The sequence below is a fragment of the Apaloderma vittatum genome, unplaced genomic scaffold (genome assembly GCF_000703405.1).
Source record: "Apaloderma vittatum isolate BGI_N311 unplaced genomic scaffold, ASM70340v1 scaffold8802, whole genome shotgun sequence".
Classification (NCBI taxonomy): Eukaryota; Metazoa; Chordata; class Aves; order Trogoniformes; family Trogonidae; genus Apaloderma; species Apaloderma vittatum.
Window position 1 is genome coordinate 29,744 of NW_009703015.1, and position 25,883 is coordinate 55,626.

The window sequence follows — 25,883 nt, forward strand, 5'->3', positions numbered from 1 at the left end:
GTGTTCAGGGTGTGTGTATATGCATATGTATCTTGGGAAAAAGCATATGTATGTAGGGAGTTGTTGCAAACATGCTAATCACTCCCATGAGAAGGCTGATTTTTTTGGCTGCAACTCTAAGTTAGCCTGTAAAAAGCTGCTTTGACTATTACAAATGGTTATTCGGGTGATTTACTGAGTTTGAGGCTGCTGCCCCAAGATCGCACGCCTGGCATCTTGTCTGAGATAACCGTTTGAGAATTTTAAAGAAAAGCCAAGAAGAGCAGCACGGATCTGCAGAGATGTGAGTGTTACAGGCCGTGCACATGAAATATGGCAGGCTAATTGCTGCCCAGATTTTATGCAAAGCTGGTGGTGTTACTGAGCGTTGCAGTTCCTAGGAAAGTGGGCAGCTTGCAGGGAGTCGCTTGGGGCAGAAGATTTCCCAGATAAGGGAACTGAAATGAAGATCCACAAACCCGTGGTGTTTGTGAATCGCAGAGAAGCATGACTTTCGTACTAATAGTGTTTATCTTACTCTGATGAGCTCAAGAAATGTGCCAAGGCTTCGGCCACACCTTCCTCCTCTGCTGCTGCAGGGTTTTGCCCATGCTGCCTCCTGCATGTCACCGTGAGGAACCCAGATCGCAGGTTCATGCAGTGCCCTCCCAATATTAAAGTTGGGTCAGGTTGCTTAGGACCATGTGTAGTCAAGCTCTGACCATCTCCAGGATTGGACAGAGTTTTGCATCTTCACTGGGCCCTTTGAACATTATGTGATCACTCTTGTTAAAGAATTAAGATTTTTTTTCAATTTTTTTTTTTAATATCTGGTCATAATTTCCCTTGTTACAACTTGTGTCTGTCCCATCCTTTTGCTGTGCACCTGTGAGAAGAGTCTGGCTCTGCCATGTTTGCAGCTATTCAGGAGGTAGCTGAAGGCAGGAATAGATCCCCATCATTTGTCCTCTCTCCTTTGAGCTGCCTCAGTGCAGATCTTTCTGTCTCTCCTCCTGTCCTTGAGCCCCCCGACCATCTTGATGGTCCTCCACTGGCCTTGCTCAGGGCTGTCAACATCCTTCCTGTGCTGAGGAGCCCAAACTGGGCACAGCACTCTAGCTGTGGTCTTGCAAATAGAGGAGGAAATCTCTTCCTTAGACCTGCTGTCTCTGCTTTCTTAATAGTGGAGTCCAGCACACAGCTGTCCTTCACTGGGGAAGATGATCGCTCCCTATGAACCTCTCCACCAGGACTCCCAGGTCCTTTTCTGCAGAGCTGCTTTCTCTCCAGTCCGTGTCCAGTTTGTGCTTGTGCTTGAGACTGGTCTGTCCAAGGGTGGGACCTGTTGAGGTGCACGAGGCTGCTTCCAGCCTGTTTTTCCAGCCTGTCAGGACCCCTCGCAGTGGCAAACTTAACCCTCCAGCTTATCAGCCGTGCTCCTCGGTTTCACATCATCTGCAAACTTGATTCCCTGCCTCTTCCTTCCCCATTATCTCTGAAGTTCAGCCAAATCCAGATGGGTAGTTTGCTGAAGAAGATATAATTAAAATGTGTTATCTGTCCTCACCTCATCATAAGGTTAGTGGCAGCTCTAGGTAGGAGGGAAGTATTTTTCCTACTGGCCTAATTCTGTACAATTTCTCCTGCTATCTGCTCCAGAGACACTGGTTGCAGCAACAGACTGTTGTAATATAGCTGCTATTAGAACGTGCTCCTCTGCATATTTTTATTGTTTGTTTTCTTTCTGAGGAGTTAATTTAGCCTCCATTCAAGGCTAAACTCTAAAATTTCTTTTTAACCTTCATTCTTTAGGCAAGCAAATCCCGCTCCTACGTGCTTTTAGAAGAAGGCATAATGCTGCAGTATTTTACTTCAGTGTCAAAATAAATCAAATTTTGGAAACCTTTGCCTTCTATTGCTTGTATAAATGCACATATGCAAACGCTATTTCACATTTTGTCAGTTACATGGTCGCTCAACTTGTAGTGAGATTTTTATATTAAATCCTTTAGCCCAGCTATATAGGGTTGAGAGGGAGAAAATGTCAGATTTTTCAAGACTACTGAAATCAGAACAGTTCGGTAAATCAGATGCAGTATGTAGGTACTTAAGGAAAAACCCCACTACTTAGCTTTTTGACTTGAACAAGTGTGTGTTGAAGGAGAAAATGCCCACTGAAAGGGGAAAACACCATGCCACTGAGTACCGCCAGCTAATTCTCAGATTATTTTTCCTTCTCCCACCTCTTTTTTTCCTTCTCCTCCCAAGAACTATAATAATTCTTTGAAACCATACGGTAACCATATCCTGAGGCAGCAGTGCAGAGGAGAAGTGAATGGAGCGCTGCTTTGGAGGAGGAGAAGGAGACATAGGTTGGGCTGAAGAGGGCTATGGGAAAGCTGAGAAGGGAGGCAGGGAGAAGGGGTGGGAGCCCTGCACAAGGGCTCATTGGCAGAAGAAGGCAGGAACAGGATACGTTTCAGCTTTTGGGTGGCTCTGGGAGGAGCAAGTGTTGGGACTGAAGTGTCTTGATGAAGTTGTTCCTTCTTTCCTTTTCAGACACAGACAGTGAGTTTCATGGGGTGGATTTTCTGCCAGAAGATCTCAACGAGGCTCCAGAGGAGACAGGAATGAGGGTGAACAAGAAATACTCCTGTCTGCCCGCTGAGGAGAAGGGGATCCACATTATCAACATCCGAGCTATCGAGGATATAGGATATGACCAGCACGAGAGTACAGTGAGTAAAGGACTTGCCAGATGTGTCATAACTGGCACACTGCGCTTTGCCCCTTAGCTTATTTCTCATTCTTTCCATTCCCAGGATGCTCTGAAATCCTCTGCCTCCCTTTTTCAGAGGTGCTGAGGAGGGTTGCCACCAGCCACAGTACATGCTAATTTAGTAAGTTTTGTTCTTTGATATGAAAAAGAGAAGCAAGTGAGCCTTGTTTAACCTGTGGCATAAAAAGGGCTTGGCTGTTCTCTGGGTAAGCAATCTGGCAGTAAAGCTGTGGCAACCTTTAAATCTCTTTGCCCATATAGAGCAGGGGAAAAAAAAGTCTAAAATTTTATGCAAAAGCTGTTCGTAACATAAGTAACGTTAATATTCTGTAGCACACGGTAGAGGTTAGGTTTCCAGTGTCTTTAATTGTGCCTTGGTTAAATTCTTTAACACAGATTTTAAAGTTAGTGCTATGAATACCCAACAGGACTATGAAGTGGTTGTTTCATAAACACAGAAGAAGGAGTTTATTCAGGTGAAGGAATTGGGATGGAGTGGTCTGTATAACAGATCTCACTGGGGAAAGATGTACCAGAAAAAGTGATACTTGACTGATTGATCCCCATGTGTTGCCTGATCTAGTTGAGAGGAGTCCCTGCCCATGACAGGGAGGTTGGGTTAAATGATCTCTAAGGTCCCTTCCACCCTAGGCCATTCCATGATTCTATGATTGTGCTTGTGCTTAATTGGGAGGGAGCATTGAGAAATTATTCTGACAGAATGTAAACATTCCTCCTGCTATAATAAAACTGAAATGTCTTCATTTCACTCACAACTGATGTGGCATGAACTTTACGTGATCTTCAGCACAGCAGCACTGTGAGAAAAGATGTGGCCTATGAGTACCTTTCAGCCTTAATACCCCATCCTTAGAATAATCTAACCATTTATTTCTTGAAAATGGGACCCACAAGCTTCTTTGAGTTTTTATGGCTGTGTCCTTCTTGCAGTGGAATATAGCCATTCTTATAGACCAGTACCTTTATCGAGGCTTTAGTACCCGCACTGCAGCACCTTCTCCTCAATCACCAGGGAGTCCCCACAAGCTTTTCAACAGGAAAGTTCAAAGAAATGTGAAGAAGCTCTCAGGTCTATTTCTGCAGTGTGACACGTCCCTTTCCTGGTGGCAGTGGCTCAAAGGAACGGGGACACTGGGGATTTCCCATGCCACTTTTCTCCAGCCATGAAGTGCTCCAGAAGAGGAGCTGTGGTCAGGATGTACTGATCTCTCCTGAGCTCCCCAAGCAGTTAGAAACATGGTGCACTCACTGCTGTCATCTTCAGTCCTCACTGTTTCCTGTATTTATTAGCAGCTAACTGCCGTTCCTCATAAAATCAGGGTAGGAAGAGGTTGGGGTCTGAGTCTTAGCGTGTTTTATCTCCTTCCTCTTAGCTGAACATCTTATCCATTCAGCCCAGTTTTTCAGGTATAGATTTAATTAATTAATCAATTAAATTAATTAATAAGATCTTTAAATATTAAGTCTTCAAAAATAATAAGCCTTTAAAAACTAAATACAATGAGTTATCTTAAAAGAACTAAATAGGAGTATCTATATAGGGCACAAACGTGAGTTTCGGTAAAGTTTTGACTCTATTTGCCATGATATACTGTACAGTAAGCTCAGCTTTCATCTGAGGTTTAAAAAATGGGCTGTCTTAGAAACACCTCTTTCCAAACAACTTACATTCACGGTTTTGTGTATGAGATAAGCAGAAGGTGTGCACATCCCAAATGGATTTTGACTGATATGATTTGCAACTGATCGCCAATTGCTGTCATTTGGAGCAGAAGTCTTTTTCCCTATATGGAGACTTAATGCTCTTTTATAAAATTAAAAGCCAGAAAATGTCCCTGTTCTTTTTGCAAAAAAAGAATGCAAATTTGTAGTGTTGCTTTTTTTTTTTTAAGGATCCATGCATCTCTAAGGGTAGATTTATGAATTATGCATGAAAAGGGCTATTGAAAGTAGAAGTGAGTAATTGTTAGTCCTTTTTTATGTTCCTACAGTTGCTCTGTGCAAGTTTTCAGATAAATGCTTGGAGATGGAATTGTGTTTTCAGTCTTACATGTCTTGCATCTCGCAACATTTACCCAGTGTTAATTCAAGATGGGAATCAAACCTTTGCCACCATCAGACTGCAAAGCGACACAGGTTTTAGAAGTGGGGGAAAAAAGTGAGGAGCTCAGTTAGCAGTGAACCCACTTCCTTGGCTGAGGTCCATCTGCATTTTTGGCTGCGCTTCATGACCAGCTGGCTCCCTTCAGTCTGTATCTAAGATGATCTCTTTCTCAGATGATCCAAACTTGCAACGATAGATAAGAGAAGTGAGAAATGTTTGCACATGATATTAATCTGTTTGTCAGAACTGAAACGCAGATGTCTTGGGTGGGAGAGGACAGCTGATCTTAGTGGCGATTAACCCCCAAAGGAGAAAACCAAACCCACCAAGTAGCTGACTTATGAGCTAGTATGCTGGTAATTAGATTAAATCCCAGTCATTTTAGCTATTTATTTCTGGCCAATAAAATCCCAGCTGGCTATCAGTAAAATTGCAGGTGTTAACTTGCAAAATTGTTTTGACTAAGTAGCATGATGGGGGGCTCGTCCTCTGTGCATTCTGTTTGAAGAGGGGTCATTGTGTGCTCCAGGCAAGAGGGAATTTTTAATACAAGGATATGGTCTGGCTGGTGTCTGTGTTGGTGTGTGTACTCACTGTTCTTCTCCTCTTTCCTTCTCTCCACACTCCCGTTCCCTGCTTCCAGTTATTAAATTCCCTATCCAAAAATCCAGACGCCGACTGCAAATATGGACTCTACTTCAGAGATGGCAAGAGAAAAGTAGACTACATCTTAGTTTATCATTACAAGAAGTCCTCGTCAGGGAAGACGCTCACCAGGAGAGTCCATCACAATGATTCAAGTGGCCGAAGCACCAAGCAGGACCAGCCACTTCCCGGGAAGGGAGTGCAGCTGGAAATGGGGGAGAGCGAACCTCACGTGGATTACCACGAAGACGACAAGAGGTTTCGCCGAGAAGAGTACGAGGGGAACCTTGTGGAGGCCGGTCTGGAACTGGAACGCGATGAGGATGTAAGGAGCCATTTCAAATGGTTAAAGAGGATATCTAGTGATCAAATAATAACTGAGGAGGATAACTGGTGGTCGAATCCTGGAAGATGCTGAGCCGTTCCTGTGAACCTGGCTCTGATTGAGGTTACAGAAGCTCAACTCTTCCAGAATTTGGTTTCAGTTCTGGCAGCACTATCCTCACTCACCGATTTAACTTGCTTCACAGGAATGGGCTGTGGTGTTGTTAATGCCCCAACGAGGTGAAGTTTCGTAATTTCCTTGGCCAGGACTCGTGGTGCATCTACTGTTGCAACACAGCTTGTTGATGTGTTGCTGTATCTAGAAGTGAGGCTTAAATTGTTCTGAGCACTAATCCCAGTGCGGTGGGTTTACGGTATGCTGTGGTTTGGATCCACTGGTGGTTCCAGTTCTGATGAAAAAAAACCTGATAAGCACAGTGACCTTTTTATACCTCTGTAAAGACTTCAAGGGAATTAAATTTGTTCAGGAGGTTCTGGTACAGGCTCTAGCTCAAGCGCGTGGGTCTGCGCTACAGTTGGCTCTTTCCATTCTTAGATATGAACAGTACAGCTTGTCACGCTTTTCACCTGTACCCTGAAACCAGTATATTCTATTAAAAGACCATTAGACTATATAAAAAATGATGTGTGTGAAGTACTGCCAGTGTGCGATTAGTAGAAGTAGGCACAGGCGTATTAATTTCAAAGAAAGCAATTACAATTAACTGATCCAACCGATACGCCTGTGAGAGAGGGTAAACATTTATGCTGGTTTTATTTACAGGATCTAAAAGTTGAGATTAAACATCTAGGCCCAAGTGCTAAAACAATTAATCTGCCATCTATTATTCACAATTTACAGGCATGTATATAATGGCGTGTATATATTAGAAGCATGTATTTTGCATGGTCTAATGCAAAAAAACCCCACCCTTTCACTTGTCTGTCCCAAGTGAAAATAAGAATTGCTTTCCATCCAACTTGCAAGTTGTTGTAGTAAACTGGGAGTAAACAAGTCGTAGATATTTAAATCCTTTGCAAGATGGGAGGTCCCCACCTGTAACGTGTAACACAATTTCAGATGATGCAGAGGGGCTCAGGGTTCAATCCAGGACACCGCAGAAGAGAGAGAACCCTGTCCTTTCAGTTCCAGATACCAAACTGGGGCAGGAACATATAGAAATGAAAGCAAACTGCAAGGGATTTACGTCAGCTTCCGTGTCCAGCACATCAGTGTAGGGGGAAAAACCTGCAATCTCCTGGGCTTGAAAAGCATGGCCTGGAGTTGTGTGGGAGGCCTTACTGATTGCAAAAAAAGGAAAAAAAAAAAAAAAAAAAGGGAAAAAAAAAAAAAAAAAGGGGGGGGAAAAAAAGAGCAAAAGTTTCTAAAACAGCTAATGCTTACTAAGTCACTTAAACTCTCCTCAGTGAAGTAAATTCAAAGGTAGTTTGAAAACCGTGCCTTATGGGAGGGCCGGCAGTTATTTACCTCTGAGTCATGAATTTCTAGAAAGCCAGTGCAGAATACAGTTGTGTGAAAGCTGGTTATTATAAAAACTGCCTGGGCTTGTAAAGCAGCGAGGTTAGAAAGCTTTATTAAAGTTTCTTTCTCTTCTGCTTGCTGAACGCCTGCGAGGTTGATAATGTTTGTCCCATGGTTTTGAAATGATTGCTCCCATGGGAGTGAACACGGGTGTATGTGGGAGTGCCAGAAGCCAACCCCCACGGCCAGAGCTCAGAGAACTAGTGGGTTAACATCTTTTTGCTTTGCTGAATTCTTCCTACCAATTTTCCTAATTAAAATATCTACAGTGTTAATGTAGGTATTCACATCTGTATCTGAGGCTGCTTCTTTCTTACCGCAGTTCTGGTCCTCTGAGATACTGAGCAGCTTTTGGGAGGCACCAGGGACTCTCTCAGCTCCATTAATTACAATGCTCTCAAGAAATCATACCGTTTGGCTGGGTGCCTGTGCTACAAATTTAACTGGCTTAGCCTGTATTTATGTCCATAGTCGTCAGCTTTTACTTCCCAAACAACTTTCAGCCGTTTAACCTTGTAGTAATTGTCCTGGAAGACAATAGCATTTCTGAGTCACATTTTGTAGCCGCTCGGCACAGACAAGTGTTCTGTGATTGTCCTGTTGTTAGAAACTCGCTGTCTCAAATGAGATTTATCATGTTGGTGTTATAGCCTGTTTATTCCTTAAATATGTATGAAACACAAGGGGAAAGATATTTAAATTCCTCCTATTGCTAACCTTTTCTCTCTCTCTTTTTTTTTTTTTAAGACTAAAATCCATGGGATTGGATTTGTAAAAATCCATGCACCATGGAACGTATTGTGTCGAGAGGCAGAATTTCTTAAACTCAAGATGCCCACAAAAAAGGTGAGTCTTGATTTTTGTTGTTGTTGTTATTCCTTCAGGAAGGCATAGTTTAAACATATGCTTATCTCTGAGCACCTTACAAATGTAGACTTTTCTTCCCACAAGCATTTTTATAAATAGTTACCTAATCCGTATGGAAAATGAGAGTCAAAAACTTGCTGGGTTGAGGCAGCCAGCAGAACTGGAAGGAAGTTTGGAAATTGGAAATCAAGAATTCCCAGCACTACCACCATCTGTATGTGATGCAATGACTTCATACAACGCCTCATCCTCTCAGCATGTTTCAAAAGAAAACTGATGATGAAATCTGTGTGTGCAATTTGGAGACTTTTTCTCACCTGAAATGCTAGACTGCTAAAAATGAACACAAGAGTAACAGTTTGTGTGCTGTAGTCTCGCTGGGTTTAGCGACTCTCCATAAACGTCGTTAGTCACGCTTGCAGGAGTTGAGACTACCACAAAATAAATTACCTTTCAGAATATTTGAAATATCATTAACAAAATGACAATGTATTTTCATCAGTTCTAAATCATTAGTGATGGATAGCTACCTGTTCAGTGAGCAGAGCTTAGAGAGGGATTAATATTTAAGCACATACTAAGTGCATGTCCCAGACTGCAGAGGGAAATCTATAATGGAGCAAGAGACAGTCTCAAAGCCCGGAATCGTTTATTGCAATACTAAACCCACGCTTTTGCTTTGGATTTCATATTAATCCCTGTTATTGCCTCACTTACTGCCAATTTTAATCAGAAGCACGTTAGATTAAAAAAAAACGATCTGTAGTTATCCTGCAGTTAAAGCTGCTTTGCCACAAAGGAAAAGTCGAGATGGGCATTTTGTAGGTGTTTTGGGGGTTTTTTAGGTTTGTGTTGTTTTTTTTTTTCACTCTGTGTGAAATAGGTCAGCTAAGCCTGCAGGCATTGCCTGAGAGAAGCAATGAGCCTGAGGACACCCGCAGACCCCTAAATCCTTATTTCCAGCTCAGCATCTTCCTGTGGTGGGAGCCCTGCCCTGGACCCACACGTAATTTGTGTGGCTCAGAGGAGGAAGCCTGGAACCCTCTGCTGTGACCTGCTAACATAATTCCTGCCTTTAGTGCTACAGAACTGCAACAGACCATTCCAGATATTTTGATTCCTTTATACGGAGGATGGGAAATTCCTGAAACCTCATGAAAGCCATAAGGAGATGAGACCACTTCTGTTGTTTTGCACGGGGGCTCTGTAGCTCCTTTTTCTTTGTCCCATTGCATCAAGATAATGCCAGAGGAGCTGCTGTCTCAGGAGACAGTGCTGAATATCTCTCCGTTGAACACCCTGGTCTGATTATTTGGAATCAAACATGGGCCATGTTCTGGCTCAGAGGAAAAGCAACAAGCTTCCTCTGATTGCCTTGGTTTGACTTTTCCATCCATCTCTGTCTTTCTGAATGTTTTCAAGAAGCTAAGCGATGCTCCTCAGTAGTTTATTGTGATGTATTTATTTAATTGATGATTTATTCCTTAACAGTTCGCTCTCGCTCATGGACAACCAAATGGCAATAAAGTTTTACTGTTTTTCTCTTTGCCTGCTCAGATGTATCAGATCAACCAGACCCATGGTCTTCTGAAAAAGATTAATTCTGTAATTCAGAAGATAACAGAGCCCATCCAGCCAAAAGTAGCGGAACACAAACCCCAGACCATGAAGCGCCTCTCTTACCCCTTCTCCAGAGAGAAGCAGCACTTGTAAGTGAAAGCTTTCATGGACCCTACACATCAACCGAGAGACTGGTAAACGCAATTTATAATGTCGTTTGCAATGAGTCTCTTTCTCAGGTCAAATAAAATGCTCAGTAAAATGTGTAGCCCAGGATGTGGGTGGATAAATTTCAGAATAATTTCGTTCATCTGTTATGGGCAGCTCACATGTGTGCTGCCAGCCAGCCCTCATGTCTGGAAATGCCATGAAGCCCATGGTAGCTTTGCCATGGATTTCAGATCAGCAAGAGTAGCTGTAAATGGAGGTGTAGGAAAAAATCATGAGGTGGGGCCCAGCCAAAGTTTCGGCTGCCCTGGATTGCTTTGCTGCTGCTCTTGCTTGGCCTGTAGCCCAGAGGAGAAGCTTTGAAGGCTGTGTTTAGGCATGTGCCAGCTGGAACAAATAACAGTCCCAGGGCAGGATTTCTTCGCTGGACATCCCGGGTTTTTAGTTTTCAATCAAGGGATGCAGAGCACTGAGAGAGTTGTGGTTTAGGTTTTACAAGCATGTTAGTTGGAGAGGTCGACACATGTGATGTTTGACATGGCATAAAATGTATTTATTGCACATGAGATGTTCCTGCAACAAAGGAGCTTGGTGGCCCAGAGAAAGCCCAGAAGATGCTCCTCTAGTGTAGGCGTGGATGTGCTTTACGTTTTTTGGCAGTGGTGGCTTTTTTCGTTAAGACCACCTGTCTTTGCTGAGTAAGAGAGGCAAGAGTGGGCGCAAAGGGTTTAAGGTACAGATAAAATGTCAGGATTATTAACAGAAATTCAAAGCCAGCTGTGGTCAAGAATGCAGCTTAAATGAACATCAATGGTCTGTTTCATGCAGAAAAACAGAAGCAACTTCTTTAAAATATGAGAGTTGGGATGGACTTTCTTTTTTACAAGGTTGCTACAAGCCATTCCTTAATGTTAGCTATGGGAGATCCCCAGGAGAAATGAAAATAGAGAAGGGCTCAACAAGAGCAGGAAATTACTGGTGCCTTTTTTTTTTTTTTTAACCTAATGGGCTTTCTTCTAATCTTTTAACAGATTTGATTTGTCTGACAGAGATTCCTTCTTTGACAGCAAAACGAGAAGCACTATAGTAAGTACTGTATATAAATAATTTATGGTAATTGTTGCCTTAGCCACGGTGTTAATAGCCCCTTCACCAGCTTTAGTACAAAGCCTGTTGCAAGTTTGCTTTTCTTAACCAAATGCCAGGGAATACCTGTGACATCAATTACCAAAATTAGAAGTAAAGCATTTCCAGCTTTAGCTTATGTGCTGACAAGTGTTTGATGCTAACGGGTTGCTGCCTTTTGGAAAATAATTTGGGTTTTCTTTCCAGTCCCTAGTCAATTTGGGAAATAGTTTCTTAGTAGACATATCACCAGAAAGGAATAGATTTAGATTCTACTGCTGGTTCTGCCATTGGCTACCTGAGCCTCTGTAACTCATTTACCTTTTTTGGTAACTCACATTGCCTTTTTTTTTTTATTTATTTTTTTGTAAAATGATGGGAAATCTCCCAACACAAATTCCAATGAAACAGCCTGATATTCACAGGGAATGTTATTGATAGGGTTAGGGGACAATTCTCTAGAATGGTACTAAAGAAATAAGATTTTTATTTAGCATTATTCATGATACGTATTTAACATTAAAGTTCACATGAAGCAAACGCAACAAGGACAGAAAATTGCGTCTTGTTCTGAGACTTTTCCTCTCATAATTAAACTTCTGCAGTTCCCTTCCAGAGATGAAGCCTAATACAGGAATACGATATCACAAACTACATTTGAGTGCTTCTTTGTGACTTACAGAACATGAAATAGAGTGGGGGAGAAGGTGTAGCCTCCTCCAGAGCTGCTGAGGGGGGATTTGATATCCAGGGCAGCTGGAAGGGACCATGCCAAGCAGCACTTGCTGCAGCACTTTTCAAAGTATAACGTGGACTCGTTGCCCCGTTCCACTGCTGCTAATCGGTGCTTTGGAACGTGACTGTGCTTTCATCTTATATTTAACATTAGCCTTTTGGGATGTTAAGTGGTTTCCAAAAGAGCTTGCATGGCAGTTATAGCTACCTTTTATTGTTAACGGCGATAAGGGGTGTAAGATATCTAACTTCCCTTTCCTGCTTTGAAATTCCAAGTGTGTGGAGCCCATGATGTGGTTGTTCCCTGTAGCTGAAGTGCACTGGTTTGCTGGGAGTGCAGGTTATCAGGGCTGGGTGAGTTTGAGCAGGGAAGGCAACCGCAGCCACATGGGAATGGAGAAGAAAAAGACAAACATTGAATTGGTTTGTGATGAAACGTTTCATTGGAGATTGGGAAAAAAAATAAACCAACCTCAGAAAAATTCTTCAATGCAGCTTTTGCTTGTAGATTCTCTTTTATGTGCCTGGATATATAGTAAAAAAACCTGTAAGTACAAGAAACTAAAGGGAGTAAATGAAGAGTTAAAATCTGTGACAACAGGCTGCCTAAGGAAGGTAGAAAGGCAGAATGGCACCGTAGGACAAGAAGGTGCACGAGACTAACTGAGAAATGGACTGAAACAAAAGGAGCTTGTAGCAGAGGCTGGGAGGAAGAGGAGGGATGCAGGATTTTTAAACTGTCAAAGGAACACTGGGCATATAACAGAATTCTGGTAGTATGTCCCTTTGTTTGAAATACCTCTAGGTCACCCGATAGTACAAGACATAATGAATGTATCCCAGCATCATCTCACCCTGTGTGTATTTCTCTTTTGTATTCTTGTTTTTTGAAGTCCTCTCCTGCCTTTCTCATAGATGTTTTTAAACCACAGGGCAAATATTGACCCTCCCACCTGCCGCAAAGCGAACAGGAATATAGTCACTCCCTGTGAGTCTTTGATGAATAGAAGCCAAAGACCTTTTACTTATTAAAAAATAAAATAATAATTATATAACAGGAAACCTCTGTGTGACAGCCCTTTGACTCACCGGGTCCCTGGCTCCCCAGACAAGCTGGGCAAGGGGCAGCAGGTACTTCTGCCCATGGTTCTCCTCTGCTGTCCGCTTCCCTGCCAGTGCTTGCCCAAGAGCATCACTGCACAGGAGCCTTGTGCAAAGGTTATTCAACAATAAATGGTAAAATAAATACGTCTAGTTTGCCATTGAGGTTGTGCAAGCTCAGAAACGTTAAGGTCAGCCTGTGTTGGTCCAGTTTGTAATTGTTTTGGTCAGAAAAGACCTTTAAGATCATCGAGTTCAACTGTTAAACAAGTCCTTAGGTTGAAGCCAACTCATGCCATGGGAGGAACGAGCTGGCCCAGCACATCACCTAGTCTGGGGAGAGGAGGCCTTCAGGTCTTTGACTGATGTCTGCTGTGAGCAAAAATAGCGTTTCTGCTCTGCGAGCGGTTGACTGTAACTCGCTTTCCCTCGATCAATTCTCGTGGTAGCTGGCTATTTAGTTAAGCCTTTCTGTCTTGTAGGGTAACTCGGCATGGAAATCTTTAATCCCTGCTCTCCTCAATACCATGACTTCTATTAAAGAATGATGACTTCATCGACGTCTTGGTTTTGCCAATATTTGAGCTGTACACAAAAGAGATTGTGCTTTTCACTGGCAGTAACCCTTTCCTTTCTTTTACTTCCATAGGTTTATGAAATATTGAAGAGAACGACATGTACCAAAGCAAAATATAGCATGGGTAAGGACCTTCATTTAGCTTTAAGATCGATACCGTTTTCAGGTATTGAAAATAATTGCGAGTTGTAACTGGCTGCGGAGTTTACGTTTCTCCCCTGCTCTCAAACTTGATGGATGTGGGTAGAATTGTTTTATTTGGAAATGTAATTTAATTAGTGTAGCTCTTTGGAACGTTTTCAAATGTGAATTTATAGATCCGAGTAAATTAAATGGGAAGTGAGCATACAGCCCCTGCAGATGTTATTCAGGTCCTTTGTGGCGGGACTGGATGTGTAACAAACCCGTGGATAACACGCGCTCTGCGTTGGCTCAGTTTTGCACTCACTGAAGTGGATGAGGGCATTGCCGTGAATTTCAGTAATTGCAGTGAAAGCCTATGGCTCAGCCCAGTCGTTTCCAGCAGCAACCTCACATTTGGGATGGCTTTTCAATGGCTTGAGTGACAAGGTCTTAACTGATGACTGCCCGAAACACTGTCCTAAGTGGAACTGAGATTAACCCAGTGGAACAGCTGAGGCCTAAGGCACGTGCTGAATGCTGGCCCAGCTCTTAGCCTTCAAAAGAGTTTTTGCAAGTCAGTGGATGCAAAGTTTGTATGACCATGGCCAGGAGGTTGAGGATTTCAGCCTTAGGGCTTGTGCTGTAAGAACTAAATTCATGAAACAGGGAATCAGGTCAACCTAAAGATTTGTTGGCACCTTTTTTATCCAGCTGTTATATATATAATTTTTTTATATATCATGAAATATAGGTATATACTTGATGGTGGGACCAAAGGGAACAAATAGTTAGTGGTAAACCAAGTTATATATGGTGGAAGAACAAATCCCCTCATATCCAGGCCTCTTAAGCAACAGAAACAATTTGTGTGAGAAAAGCGTATGAGCGTAGGAGAAAGTTTTGGATAGCTGTTCGAATCTTTATAGTATTTATTTGCCTACAAGCAGTTAAATAAAACAATGGGAACTTGAATTACAGGTAGTTCTGTTCAATATTGACCCATCAACTGCTTAGAAATACATCAAATAATAGAAGAATAATTATGCCAGGAATGATTGCCATGCTTTGACTTTTCTGTTGAAGTAACAGCATACAATGTACAATAGTTGAGTCCTTATATACACTAAATTTTGGTGTTCAGCCAGTATTAACAAAAGTACTGTTTCCCCATAGCATGGGAAATCCAAATTAATCTGTGACTTTCAGGACCCTTTCTGAGGCTGGTGCTGGATCGTTTTCATTGAAAATTACATATTTGCACTCTTGAAAGGGGAAGGTCATACAGCTCAGTTTAAATTCTTGCCTTGGAGTTGGTTACTCACTTGATTTTTATTATTTTTTTTTTCTGTCCTTTTTTTTCGGTCTAGAAATGGGAAACACAGTAAAAATTAGTTGAATAGGGCAGAGGCTAAAAAAAAAAAAGGAAAGTGTTAGGATTCCTGGATTGTTCTTCTATGTGAGGCTGGCAAGGTCACCCAGTATACTTAATAAAAATGTCATTAGGCCAGCCTGTCCGTGGGTATACTCGGCATAACTCAATCAGTTCCTTTGTGTTCCAGTGCTGGAATGCTGGGTTACAACTCAGCAAAGGTTGCAGACAGATTTGAGCAAACACAGATAATGCTGCAACATTTCTGCCCAGCAGGAAAAAGGCATCTGCCCAAGGATCTGCAGCAGTCTTTGTTATTTATTTTGCAAATTTGTGAAAATGTGAATCTGTCTTCATTGTTAAATATTGATATGTAGAAGGGTACTCTTTGGTCAGCCGTACGGCCCTGCAGAAATAATTTATCTGCTCAGTGGTTGTTCCTGCCAGAAGCGTGGAAACAGCACTGGATAATCTTAGGTAGGACTCTGAAAATTAATGATACTGCAGGATACTGAGCACTCTTGGTGCAGTTCCTCCAGCAGGTAATTAGTATCTGAAAAGGGTTAATAAACTTGAAAAATTCTCATTTCCAGAACAATCAAAAGCATCTCAGTGAACCTTACAGTGAGCTGTTTCCTGGTTCGTAGTCGCTGTTTCTTCAAATCCAGTCCCACGCTCTTTTCTTAGCCATGAACTGATGGGTAACACGGAGCACACTGTAGCACGTCATTTGTCCTGTCTTCTTCTAAGTCCTTGCACATTCTCCACGACACTAGTGGCCAGATTTTTTCTTTTTTCATTTTTTTTTTCCATTTTTTATATTGGCATGAATCATTGTAGCCTTGCACAAAGACAAGCACTTGACTTAGCTCTGCTTCAGCTGGTTCGTTGCATCCCCAAAAGTATCTTTGGGGATAACACGACACCTTCAGACACGGGTAATACTCCAGAATTGGATGCAGCTATATTAGTGCCAGCAGCTGCAGCAAGAACATTAGAGAAGCAATGTGCTACAGCCCTCAAAGGTCTGGGCCCAGCCGAGTGACCTTTGGGAAGGGGGAAGCGAGCTGCAGTGTTGAAGAGCCCCTCGGCATGGTGCTCCTCCAAATTTCCACGTTAACTCCTCCCCACCCACCCGTCCTCTGGCCCCAAGTTCAGGAGTGGGAAGACAGGACTCCTCCTTATGCCACGTACATTATATAGATGAAGCATTAATTGCTCTCAGCCTCATGCATGTCACTAATAAACGGATGTGTAAACAGGGAAAGGAGAGGGAAGAAAGAAGGAAACTACCCTTTTAAATAAAAGACGAAAATGTGGTAAATATGGTAAGTATTACGCCAAGGTCTTCGCAAAAAATTTCTCTTAACCAATCTGAAATCTGAATTCAAAACTTTGTGTGGATGATGCGTGCGTATGCGTGTTCCCGTGTGCCATCAATTCCAGCCATATCCTCCTTGTGATCGAGCCTTCTGCTACACTTTTTCAAATCTGCAGGCTTGCCCTTAAATCAGTCTGACTTTTCAGAAGATGTAATTTATTTTAATGATTAATTTCAAGTCATTGCCTTCTAATTCTTGATTCTCAAGTATATATGACTTCCTCTTGCTCTCTGCAGTTTTCCATTTTGTAAAATGAGTCGTGTTTTATAACCTGTATGATTAAAAATGAAACTACATGGAAAGGAATGAGATGGCAGAAAAATCGTTATCTGACCAAATGACTGTTATTTTGAGGGAAATCTCCAGGAACGATGATAAAGTGAGGCTGTATAAGCTTGAAAGTGTAAGTAACTGTTGTGTCTTTATTTTTCAAGGGATCACCAGTCTGCTTGCCAATGGAGTTTACAGTGCTGCATATCCTTTGCATGATGTAAGTGATCTCAGAATATATTTTGTACATCTACTATCTGATACCAAGAAATCCTTAATGTGTTACGTATTAATGGCATCATCCCAAACGAGAGAGTTTCAGGTCCTGACTTGTATCATGACTGCAGTTACTTCTGCAGGTTGTTTCCATCATTAGGCTAACTTTGAATGAATTCTTCACCTCTGTCCTGCCTTTGCCCATCATAAGGGACGTTTGAACGTAACGTTAGAAGAGTTGTTTAGGTGGCTTAGCAAACAAAACGTTTCTCTTGTTTCCTGACCTTCTGCTCACAAGGTCCCTGGCATCAGTGCTGGGAATTTATTTCTGGGGCATCAAGTGCCTCGTTCTTCATCCACATCTCCCTGGTATTCATACCCTTGCAGGGATGGGTACACCACAGTGGCTGCGTGTCCGTGCAATCGGCTGCCGCCGGAGGAAAAACCATGAGCAGGAATTTGATGTATTTCATGGGACTGGGTGTGACTGCAGAACTTACTGGTGAAACCTGCTTTTGAGCAGTTCGGGAAGATGTCACAAGTGCGTTCAACTACAGTGTTCGTGGTGAGGGTTGGAGAATTAGGGAAATTTTGGAATTTGTGGTGGCACTCACACCCGAGCTGGCGATCCCCATCCTGCCAGAGGTTGGATACTTAGGACAGCTTTATGTAAGAGTTTCAAGGCTACAACTGACAACGACGTGCTCTTAGCTAGACCCTTACAGAAGAGCTTGGCAGATGCTGAGGGGTCGTGGCACTCGTGCTGCTCTCGACGTACTGGCTGTGCGAGCACACGCGCGCTGTCGAGCCTGGTGCCGGTTTTCCGGCGTGGGATGTGAAGATGAAGTGTGTCTTCCCGATTTCTCTGTTCCCCTCACTCGCGCCGGTTTTACGTGGGACGTGAATGTTTTATCTCGGTGTAACTGAGACCAGAACAGCCTCCTTATCTGCCTGATGTTTATCATAAATGGCAGGCGCTCTTAACCGACGGCAATATTGCTTAGAAATCCAGAAAGGTTAAATAAACTTCTCTGCATGTACTTGTCTCATGTCTTTAGACAGCTAATGATAGTCTTGTATATAAGTTATTTATTGTCTTAGTTTACTCCTTTATCGTATTTAAAAATAGCTCCAAATTAAAACCTCAGATCTAATCAGCGCTGAGTGTTCGGAGAGTCTGGATAGAGACAGCTCTCTCAGCTGCTCTCTTCCCTTTCAAGTGGACTGAGCTGAACCCCCAAATACCACGGCAATACCGCATCCTTTCCCTTGACATTTTTAGGCCACCTTTATCACTTATTCATTCCTTTTCCCCCAGTGACGGACATTATTACTCTTTCTTAATGCGCCTGACGACAGAAGACAAAGTGTGCTATAACAAATGAACTCCTAAAATACAGCGTTATTTTACAGATTGCTTTTTTTTCTGGTTTTGATGCATTAAGTGAGTGGGATACACGGGTATGCAAGACGCATCGCAGCTCTGGGCGCGACTCATTGAATGACACAGATTTTTTTTTTATTTTTTTATTTTTCCACAGGGTGACTATGAAGGTGAAAACGTCGAACCTAATGACAGAAAAGTAAGTTGATGTAAAGGACGTTTAGCATATTTGCAAAAATCCCAGTCACCTGTTGGAATTTGCCCATATTTTACAGAAAACACCGCAAAAGGGCACTAAATGCCAACAGCAGAAATACAGAAGTACTTTCCAGGATTTAAATTTGCCCAAATGTGGAATGAGAGTATTGACAGCATTTACGTATAACACAGCATTTAAGTGAAATTCCTCCTAAAGTTTAAATTATGTCATTTCAGGCCAGCTCTGATGAGAATATGCTCATCATGTTCTGGCACCCGTATCTGACATAAATCCTGCTTCTCTCCGTGGTGAGGTCTGGTCTCAGCACCGCAAGCTTTGCAGAATTAATGTGCTGCTGACTGGGAGCGTGAGGATCAGAACTGAGCGGGGAGGAGGGAGGTGGTTGGAAAAATACACACAAAAGTTATTGGGAAAGGTAACGATGGAATATTTATCAGAACTGAGACATTCTCAGCAAAAATTTAATGTGCCTGCCCTGTGGATGTGTAGCGATGCGTTGCGTCACTTTTCGCCTAAGTCTGCGGTTTAAATTGTGTTTAAATTGTGGTTTTATTATCTGCGGACTGAAAAAGAAAAAACACATTTTCCAACCCTTTGCAGAAATGCTGACTTTTTAAAATCCAGAGCACAGTTACGACATACTCCCGATCCCACTGCCCTAAAGAAGAGAGGCACTTTTTTCTGTCTATACGGCAAAAACTGAAGTAGAGAGGTTACGACCAGTTCTCTTGGGAGGAGTTGCTAAATTTGGGTGCCATATGTGTCGGTCTTTCAGACTTCAAACTTTGCCTTTCCAGTTTGTTTCATGGTCAGGGCTCCAAAGAAGTGCTGTGGGCATTCAGGCTGTCCGAGAAGCTGATCTTCAGGTTGGTCATATAAAAATAGGTACCCATAATTAAAGGTCTGCTGGACGTTATGGTGCGAATTGCTCATCAAAAGTCAGCGACCGTTATTCCCCCCGTCTATTGATTTGTGTTAAAAATACCACATACCTGTCATTTCATTATTAAGCAACACATTGCTCAACCAAAAATAGGATGAAAGTCCGTGTTTTCTCAAAGCGGCTGGATTATCATCGTCTTTATTAACTTTTCAGACCTCACAAATTCACTCATTTCACAAGTTCGCTCTGTGTTTGGAAATGTTTACCTTGGCTTTTGACTTCCAGTTCCCTCAAATAATCTCCTGGTGTGTTTTGGCATGTCTGTTCTGGTGTCTTGAAGCTTTCTTAAATCTGATCCAGTGCTAGGCTAGGCTTGTGCCTTTTTTTAACAACAAAATTAAAGATTTGAGGCATAGAAATGAAGTAAATATTTAGGGCTAGTGTGCTGATCTCCTCTAATCATGTCTTTGAAGCTCTGCTTTGAATATCAAGCTGATAAATGTCAGGATAAATGAGATAATTCATTTGTACTTTAGACACGAATTTGGTTTGAAGGTTTGTGCAAAACCGAAACATGGCACTGATGCAAAATCTTAGTGTTTTCCTGATTAGCTTAGATCACAGAAAAGGAATCTAATCTAATCTTGGCTTGTAAAAATGAAGCAAAAAAGTAATAGAAGGAAGGGTCTTAGCTAGTGCATGTGCATGTTGAGGTGTCCCAAATCCTTAATTGTTTCCCATACACAGGCAGATGGCCTTAAACTTTTGGAAAGAAACCTAAAGCAGAACAAACATAAAATTTGCAAGAATGTTGCTGTTTAATAAAGGCCTGCCTTTAGGTTTCCAGTTTCTGCTCTCACCATTGTGAGGAGGCTACTAAAGATAAGTCTGCTTGCGTTTTTGACGTCATATTGTATTTTTATTTTTATTTAATGGCTGTTCTTCTGTGTAGGTTAACAATGTTGTCCTCCCTGTAGTGCTAACTGGTTTACAGCTCGGTTCCTCGTTGCAGTTTCTTCCACAGCTCAGCAGGTTCTGCAGCCCTCACCCACCAACAGAGGTTTGCATAACCCAGCTCTGAAATTTTCTGCCCTTTTTTTTTTTCCTTTGTACCCAATGTTCAATGAAAAGAAATACCTGAGCAATAATCAGGTCACACTCTTACATTTGAGGAAAAAGGATAAGGATGTTGTTGCCAGATGAATTAATGAAACCAGAAGTGACCATCAAAGCATCTCCTTGAAATATCAGTAGCTGGTCCAGGACTATCGTGTTACCAAGTTTGTGGGGTGAAGCAGGGAGAGAAGCCATAAAGGCAGGTCTGACTTCACGAGCAGATGTAAAGCTTTTCCTCCCAGCGTCCCACAGAGGAGGCGATGGCTCGGTGGCCAGCAAGCACAGCTCGTCTACTCCAGTATTTTTCTTTTCTGTACTCACGCTGATTTCTTGTTCATTCTGTTAGCTGAACTGAATTAAGAAAAAAATCAGATCCAAGAAGCGCTATTTACATATTTTACGAAGTAAAAGAGAAGTCAAAGGTATCGGAGGAACCTGTTTTTGTGAGGGATTCAATCCTATAAATCATTAATGGGCATCATTGTTTTCCTTGGCCTGTATCCTAACGGAAAGGATGGGTGGAAATGAATGTGTTCTTCTAGTTTAAAGCTGGAAAAGTCTTAAATGCATCCTCTGAGGCACCTCTGCACAGCACCTCTTGAGGGATGCTGAATGTTGTAGTTCGTATAGTGAAAAAAACCACGGTTTATTCTAGGTTTTTTCTGAGCATACTCGTCTTCCACCTCCATTTTGCTAGGTACCTCCTGCAGGTCATAAAATCGGGACTACTCTCCCCATCCGTGCTCTAGTTATCCATCAGCCCAGCTGCCAAAGAGCCCTTTCAGGTACTAGAATTCACCGCTGGATCACACGTGCCAGATCATCAGATTTGTAGTGACAGATTCTGGATTGAGACAGACTCCACCGCGGGAGCTCCGCAGTTGCCCGGAGAAAACCACAGTGTTTTAGCTTTCGCTTTGCCTTTCTCTTTCTGCAGCTCCTGTGTGAGGAGTGGGCGAGCTACGGAGTCTTTTATAAGTATCAGCCCATCGACCTAGTGAGGTGAGAACTGAGTCCTTAACGTCGTGTTTTCCCAGCGCGGCGATGGGGCTGGTGAGGTGTCCCCGCGGGAGCGCTGCCCTCGGTGCCACCCCAGGGGAGAACAGGAAGTTCACTGGGCGAAAAGGAGTTTTCGGTGGCTTTAGAAACATGCTGATGGATCCCACCCAGTGTGAAAGCTTGCAGGGGTTGTATTTATAATAAATTTTGTTTGCTCGTGGTGAGAGCTGAGACCCTCGGGGGAAAAAAATGAGGGATTTTTTTTTTATTTTTATTTTTTATTTCATTTTTTTAAGAGCATCCACTCACAAAAGATCCAAAGATACCAACTTAAAGAGCAGAAATACGGTGGGGAAAAAATGACTGGTTGGACTGACTTGCTTTCATGGTGCCTGTATCTCTGGATTAACTCCAGGCATCATGAGAAAGAGAGTCCTCTGAGAAGAAAAATTTCCCACAGGTCATCAGATCTTACTTTCTTCGTGTTTAATCCAGCTGCGATTCATAATTTTAGCTATGTTATATTTTAAGAAATAGGAAACTTTTCTCTGTCTCATTTCTTTTTTTAACGTATTTCAGAAAATACTTTGGAGAGAAGATTGGACTATATTTTGCCTGGCTGGGAGTTTATACGCAAATGCTTATTCCAGCGTCAATTGTAGGGATTATTGTTTTCCTATATGGCTGTGCAACTGTGGATGAGAATATACCAAGGTAAAATAAATAACTAAATAGATTCGATTATTGGAGGCCACTAGAAAGTCAAAGGGGCTAAGAGCGGGCAGTGGAACGGCAGCACGGTTTCAAATCGCCAGCGTTTATTGTTAATATATTACTTGTGGAGTTTGCATTGATGTGCTTAAAATAATTCTTGGCCAGTTGCTCCGGTGTTGGGTTGTTGTTTTTTTCCTTAACTCAGATCATTATGTTAAAGCAAACCAACAAAACACTGGTAATGATCGGGCTTAGCACTTCCCATCATAAAGCGCTGGGGGCGGCATTGTGTGACAGAAAGATGAACCAAGAATATACATGCCTAAAATAACCAACTGTGGTCAGATTAAGAGAATCTTGCCATTCTACTATTTTTAAACCATATAATTTTGCATTATTTGCCGTGCATGGATCGTCAGCTCTAGATGAAAATTTCTTAGTTTGTAGAGCAACCATGAGCCTTGAGTAACAAAGCAGATAATGGGTATCAAAAAATAGATTTTTTTGTTGTTCTTGTTCATTAAGGTTGTTTTGTATTGCTTTCAACAGCTGAAGAAAGCCAAAGGGAGAATCACTGTTGCTATTTCAGAGGTGGATTGCATAGAAGATAAATTGGTTAACTCCAGTTTCTTGATTCTCAGTGCTTCCCCTGTACCTTATCTGTTGCTGTGGTTCCAAACAAGAACTATTATTATTTGTTTCTTCTGTAAGATCCTATAGTAAAAAGCATAGAGCCTTATGCCTCTCATAATGCTCTCTTATTCCCTGGAAGAGAAGTAGGGCTGGGGATGGAGGGGGACAGCAACCTTGCATGAGCTGGGAAGTGCCATGAGGGTGGTACCTGATGGTCCCACAGACCAGGAGCAGCTGCTGGACAGAGGAGAAAAGATGAGAAGAGGGAAGATGGAGCTCTACTCACTGTGGGTTTTTCCATGTCTTGTTGTTACGTTGCAGTATGGAAATGTGTGACCAGAGAAACAATATCACGATGTGTCCCTTATGTGACAGAACGTGCAGCTACTGGAAGATGAGCTCCGCTTGCGCAACTGCTCGCGCAAGTCATCTGTTTGATAACCCTGCAACGGTCTTCTTCTCAGTCTTCATGGCTCTCTGGGGTAAGAAGATATATGCCTTCATGTTAAGTTTTTAATTATTTAAAATGCAACAGGAAGAAACAGAAGAGATAAAGCAGTGTATTTATATTTATACTCAGGCAGTTAATTATATAAAGAACTTTTTTTTTTTTTTTATTTGCCATGAAACTGTCACCCCCAAATTTATATTCTGGACTGAAGGCTAAAATTCAAAAAGTTGCTCAAGATGAATATCAAATGAAATTGTTAAGCATCTGTCATAAAACTGCTGTGTGGTATGTCAAAATTTCATTAACGGGATTGCACAGCTTGCCAAAAAAAAAAAAATCGACTTGCAGAGCCAGCTTCCACTTTAGATTGTTATAGAAGAAATGTATTAATGTACTCTGGGGTTGAGGGGAGAGCTCCGCAGGGAAGTGTAATGGCCTTTAGCGTCTCAGGACAAACCGAGATTGAGTCTTGAGTGTGATCTGAGATGCAATTAAGTTTATCAGCAGAAGACATTGTGAATGTAAACTATGAAACTGTGGGATTACTGATATTTTTTTTTCTGATGCTGACTGCCCCCATACTTTGAGCACGTCACTTAACCTGTCTTGGCATGGTCTTCTTAACCTGTCTTCTGCAAGTCTGCAGAACTTGGTTAAAACACTGAAACTCCTCATGAAATCTTTTTGAGTGTGTCTTCAGGACCGGTTATTGAGGGCTTTTCTCCTCCATGCTGGAGGAGGGATGGGGACCTCCTTGCTCAGGCACCTCAGCATCAGGCACCCTGGAGGAGAGGAACCTCCTGCAGGCCAAGAGGGGCTTTTCAGATCAACAGGAACCGATGGGCTCCAAACGCCACGTTTGTAACTGGGAGCCCTATACCCAGAGGCTGCAGGGAATAGGGAAATCTGCGTTATTCCCCCCGGTTTTGGAGTTCGATGGCCACATAGTCCCAGCATCAGTGAGAGCAGCCCAAGACGATGTTTGTCCCTCCTGTACGCCTTGTTGCAAGTTAGCAAATACCCTTTTTTTGGATTATATTTAATCATAAAACCATAGCCCAAGCCTTTATTTGTTCTAGTATGCAGGGAACTGTTTTTACATTAACATCCATCTGACCCGATTTTAGTGCAATTCAATGTAATTCAACTTAGAGCAGCTGCTTTTTGACCATGGCCATTTGAGATGACTGTGTTTTACAGCTAAGAGCTAATGAGCTAAGACCTTATTACCGAATATCATAAGGAAAAGTACAAAGAAGGTCCCAGAGAGGCATTTCAGGAGCAGTGGGGAGTTGGGAACACTGAGGTTTGGAGGGAAAGCTGGGAAGTGGTGTGGGGAGCTTGAACTCAACCAGATTCTCAGCAGAGAGAAGGGATCAGTGTCTCACAGATCATCTTGCCATGTAGCATATAGGGAGAAACGTGATATATCCCAAAGCAGGATGCAGTGTCAGAGACTTTAAATAGTCTGACTCTCTCACGTAGAGAGTCAAGTATCAGTTTCGGTCTTCCTCACCATTATTATGAACCCCACGTGGATCTCGGCACCTAACGTTCCACGGCCCAAAAAGCAGTTTTAGAGGGGAGTGTGAAATTCCTCAAGTTCTTTGGCATCAGCGTAAAATTTTATTGTGGTACAATGCCATTTAGAATAATTGTTTCAGAAAGGTCTTTTTGAATTGGTAGAATCAAAGTTTTGAATTTTGCAGATTTTGATTCTGCAGGATTTGTCAAAACAATTTTTTTTAAAAAAGGAAATGAGCACTTGATTTTTTAAGGAGATAGTGTAAAACAAAATTGCCTGTCTCTAAACGTAGGCACACGTAGGCTCCAGTGCTCTTTGTGAGCACCTCTGCATATAAGGAGAAGTTTCATTTACAGCTGGAGAGTTGAGGAGGAGGAGACCCAAGTAACGCTCAGGGCATCCTTAGCATAGCAAGAAAATTACCCCAAGTTCAGGGGTGTTCTTGTGAGCAACCACTTGGTCAGGCTTTCTCTGTGTGGCGGTGTTGTTGTAACACCCTGGAGAACTCCACTCACGCTTTAAAACGGCTCTAACGGTGAGCTGGGCTCTGGTCAGAAGTTCAGCATTGGACGTGGGCTGCAGCCCAGTGCTCTTCGATATTATCTGGACAGCAACCTTTGGGAATTTTTAAGCCTTGCTTCTGCATACGGGCCCCAATGAAATATGAAGAAGCAGGTACACCTGGCAATGCCGCGGCGCCACCTCGGCACGTTCGCTAAGGGCTTCTGAAACGAGCCAGCTGCATTCCAAACGCAGCCTTTCCACGTGGTGTTGCTGCAAGTCGGTGCCACGGAAGCATTTCTGGTAGCACCAAGAACCAACGTCTCGCTCACGTTCCATATTTCTCACCGTGCGCAGAAGCTGCAGACCCCAGCATGAGAACCAACCCTGGTGGGGAGAGGAGAGGCAATTCCAGGACAGATCCTTTTAAAAGCCAGCTGTGGCCGTCTGCATTTACAGGAGGCCATGGGGGTGTCCTTTCTTCTCTATTCAACTTTCTTACCGTCCTCCTGCCCTCGTTTTTTTTCTGGATATAACATCCGAGGCACAAACACAAACTGGGCACAGAG

General features: G+C 42.5%; 1 protein-coding gene across 1 annotated transcript; it reads left to right on the forward strand.

Annotated features, from left to right (window-relative positions):
* Positions 1-2,609: 2,609 nt before the first annotated feature.
* Positions 2,610-23,319, forward strand: LOC104270174 (anoctamin-1-like; the record flags this gene model as incomplete). The annotated part of the gene is made up of 12 exons (XM_009864448.1): positions 2,610-2,717; positions 5,527-5,853; positions 8,143-8,241; positions 9,820-9,971; positions 11,022-11,076; positions 13,601-13,652; positions 16,283-16,348; positions 16,837-16,892; positions 18,430-18,471; positions 21,429-21,493; positions 22,070-22,204; positions 23,159-23,319. Coding segments are annotated over exons 1-12 (1,318 nt in total), but the record flags the coding sequence as incomplete, so codon positions are not given.
* Positions 23,320-25,883: the final 2,564 nt, after the last annotated feature.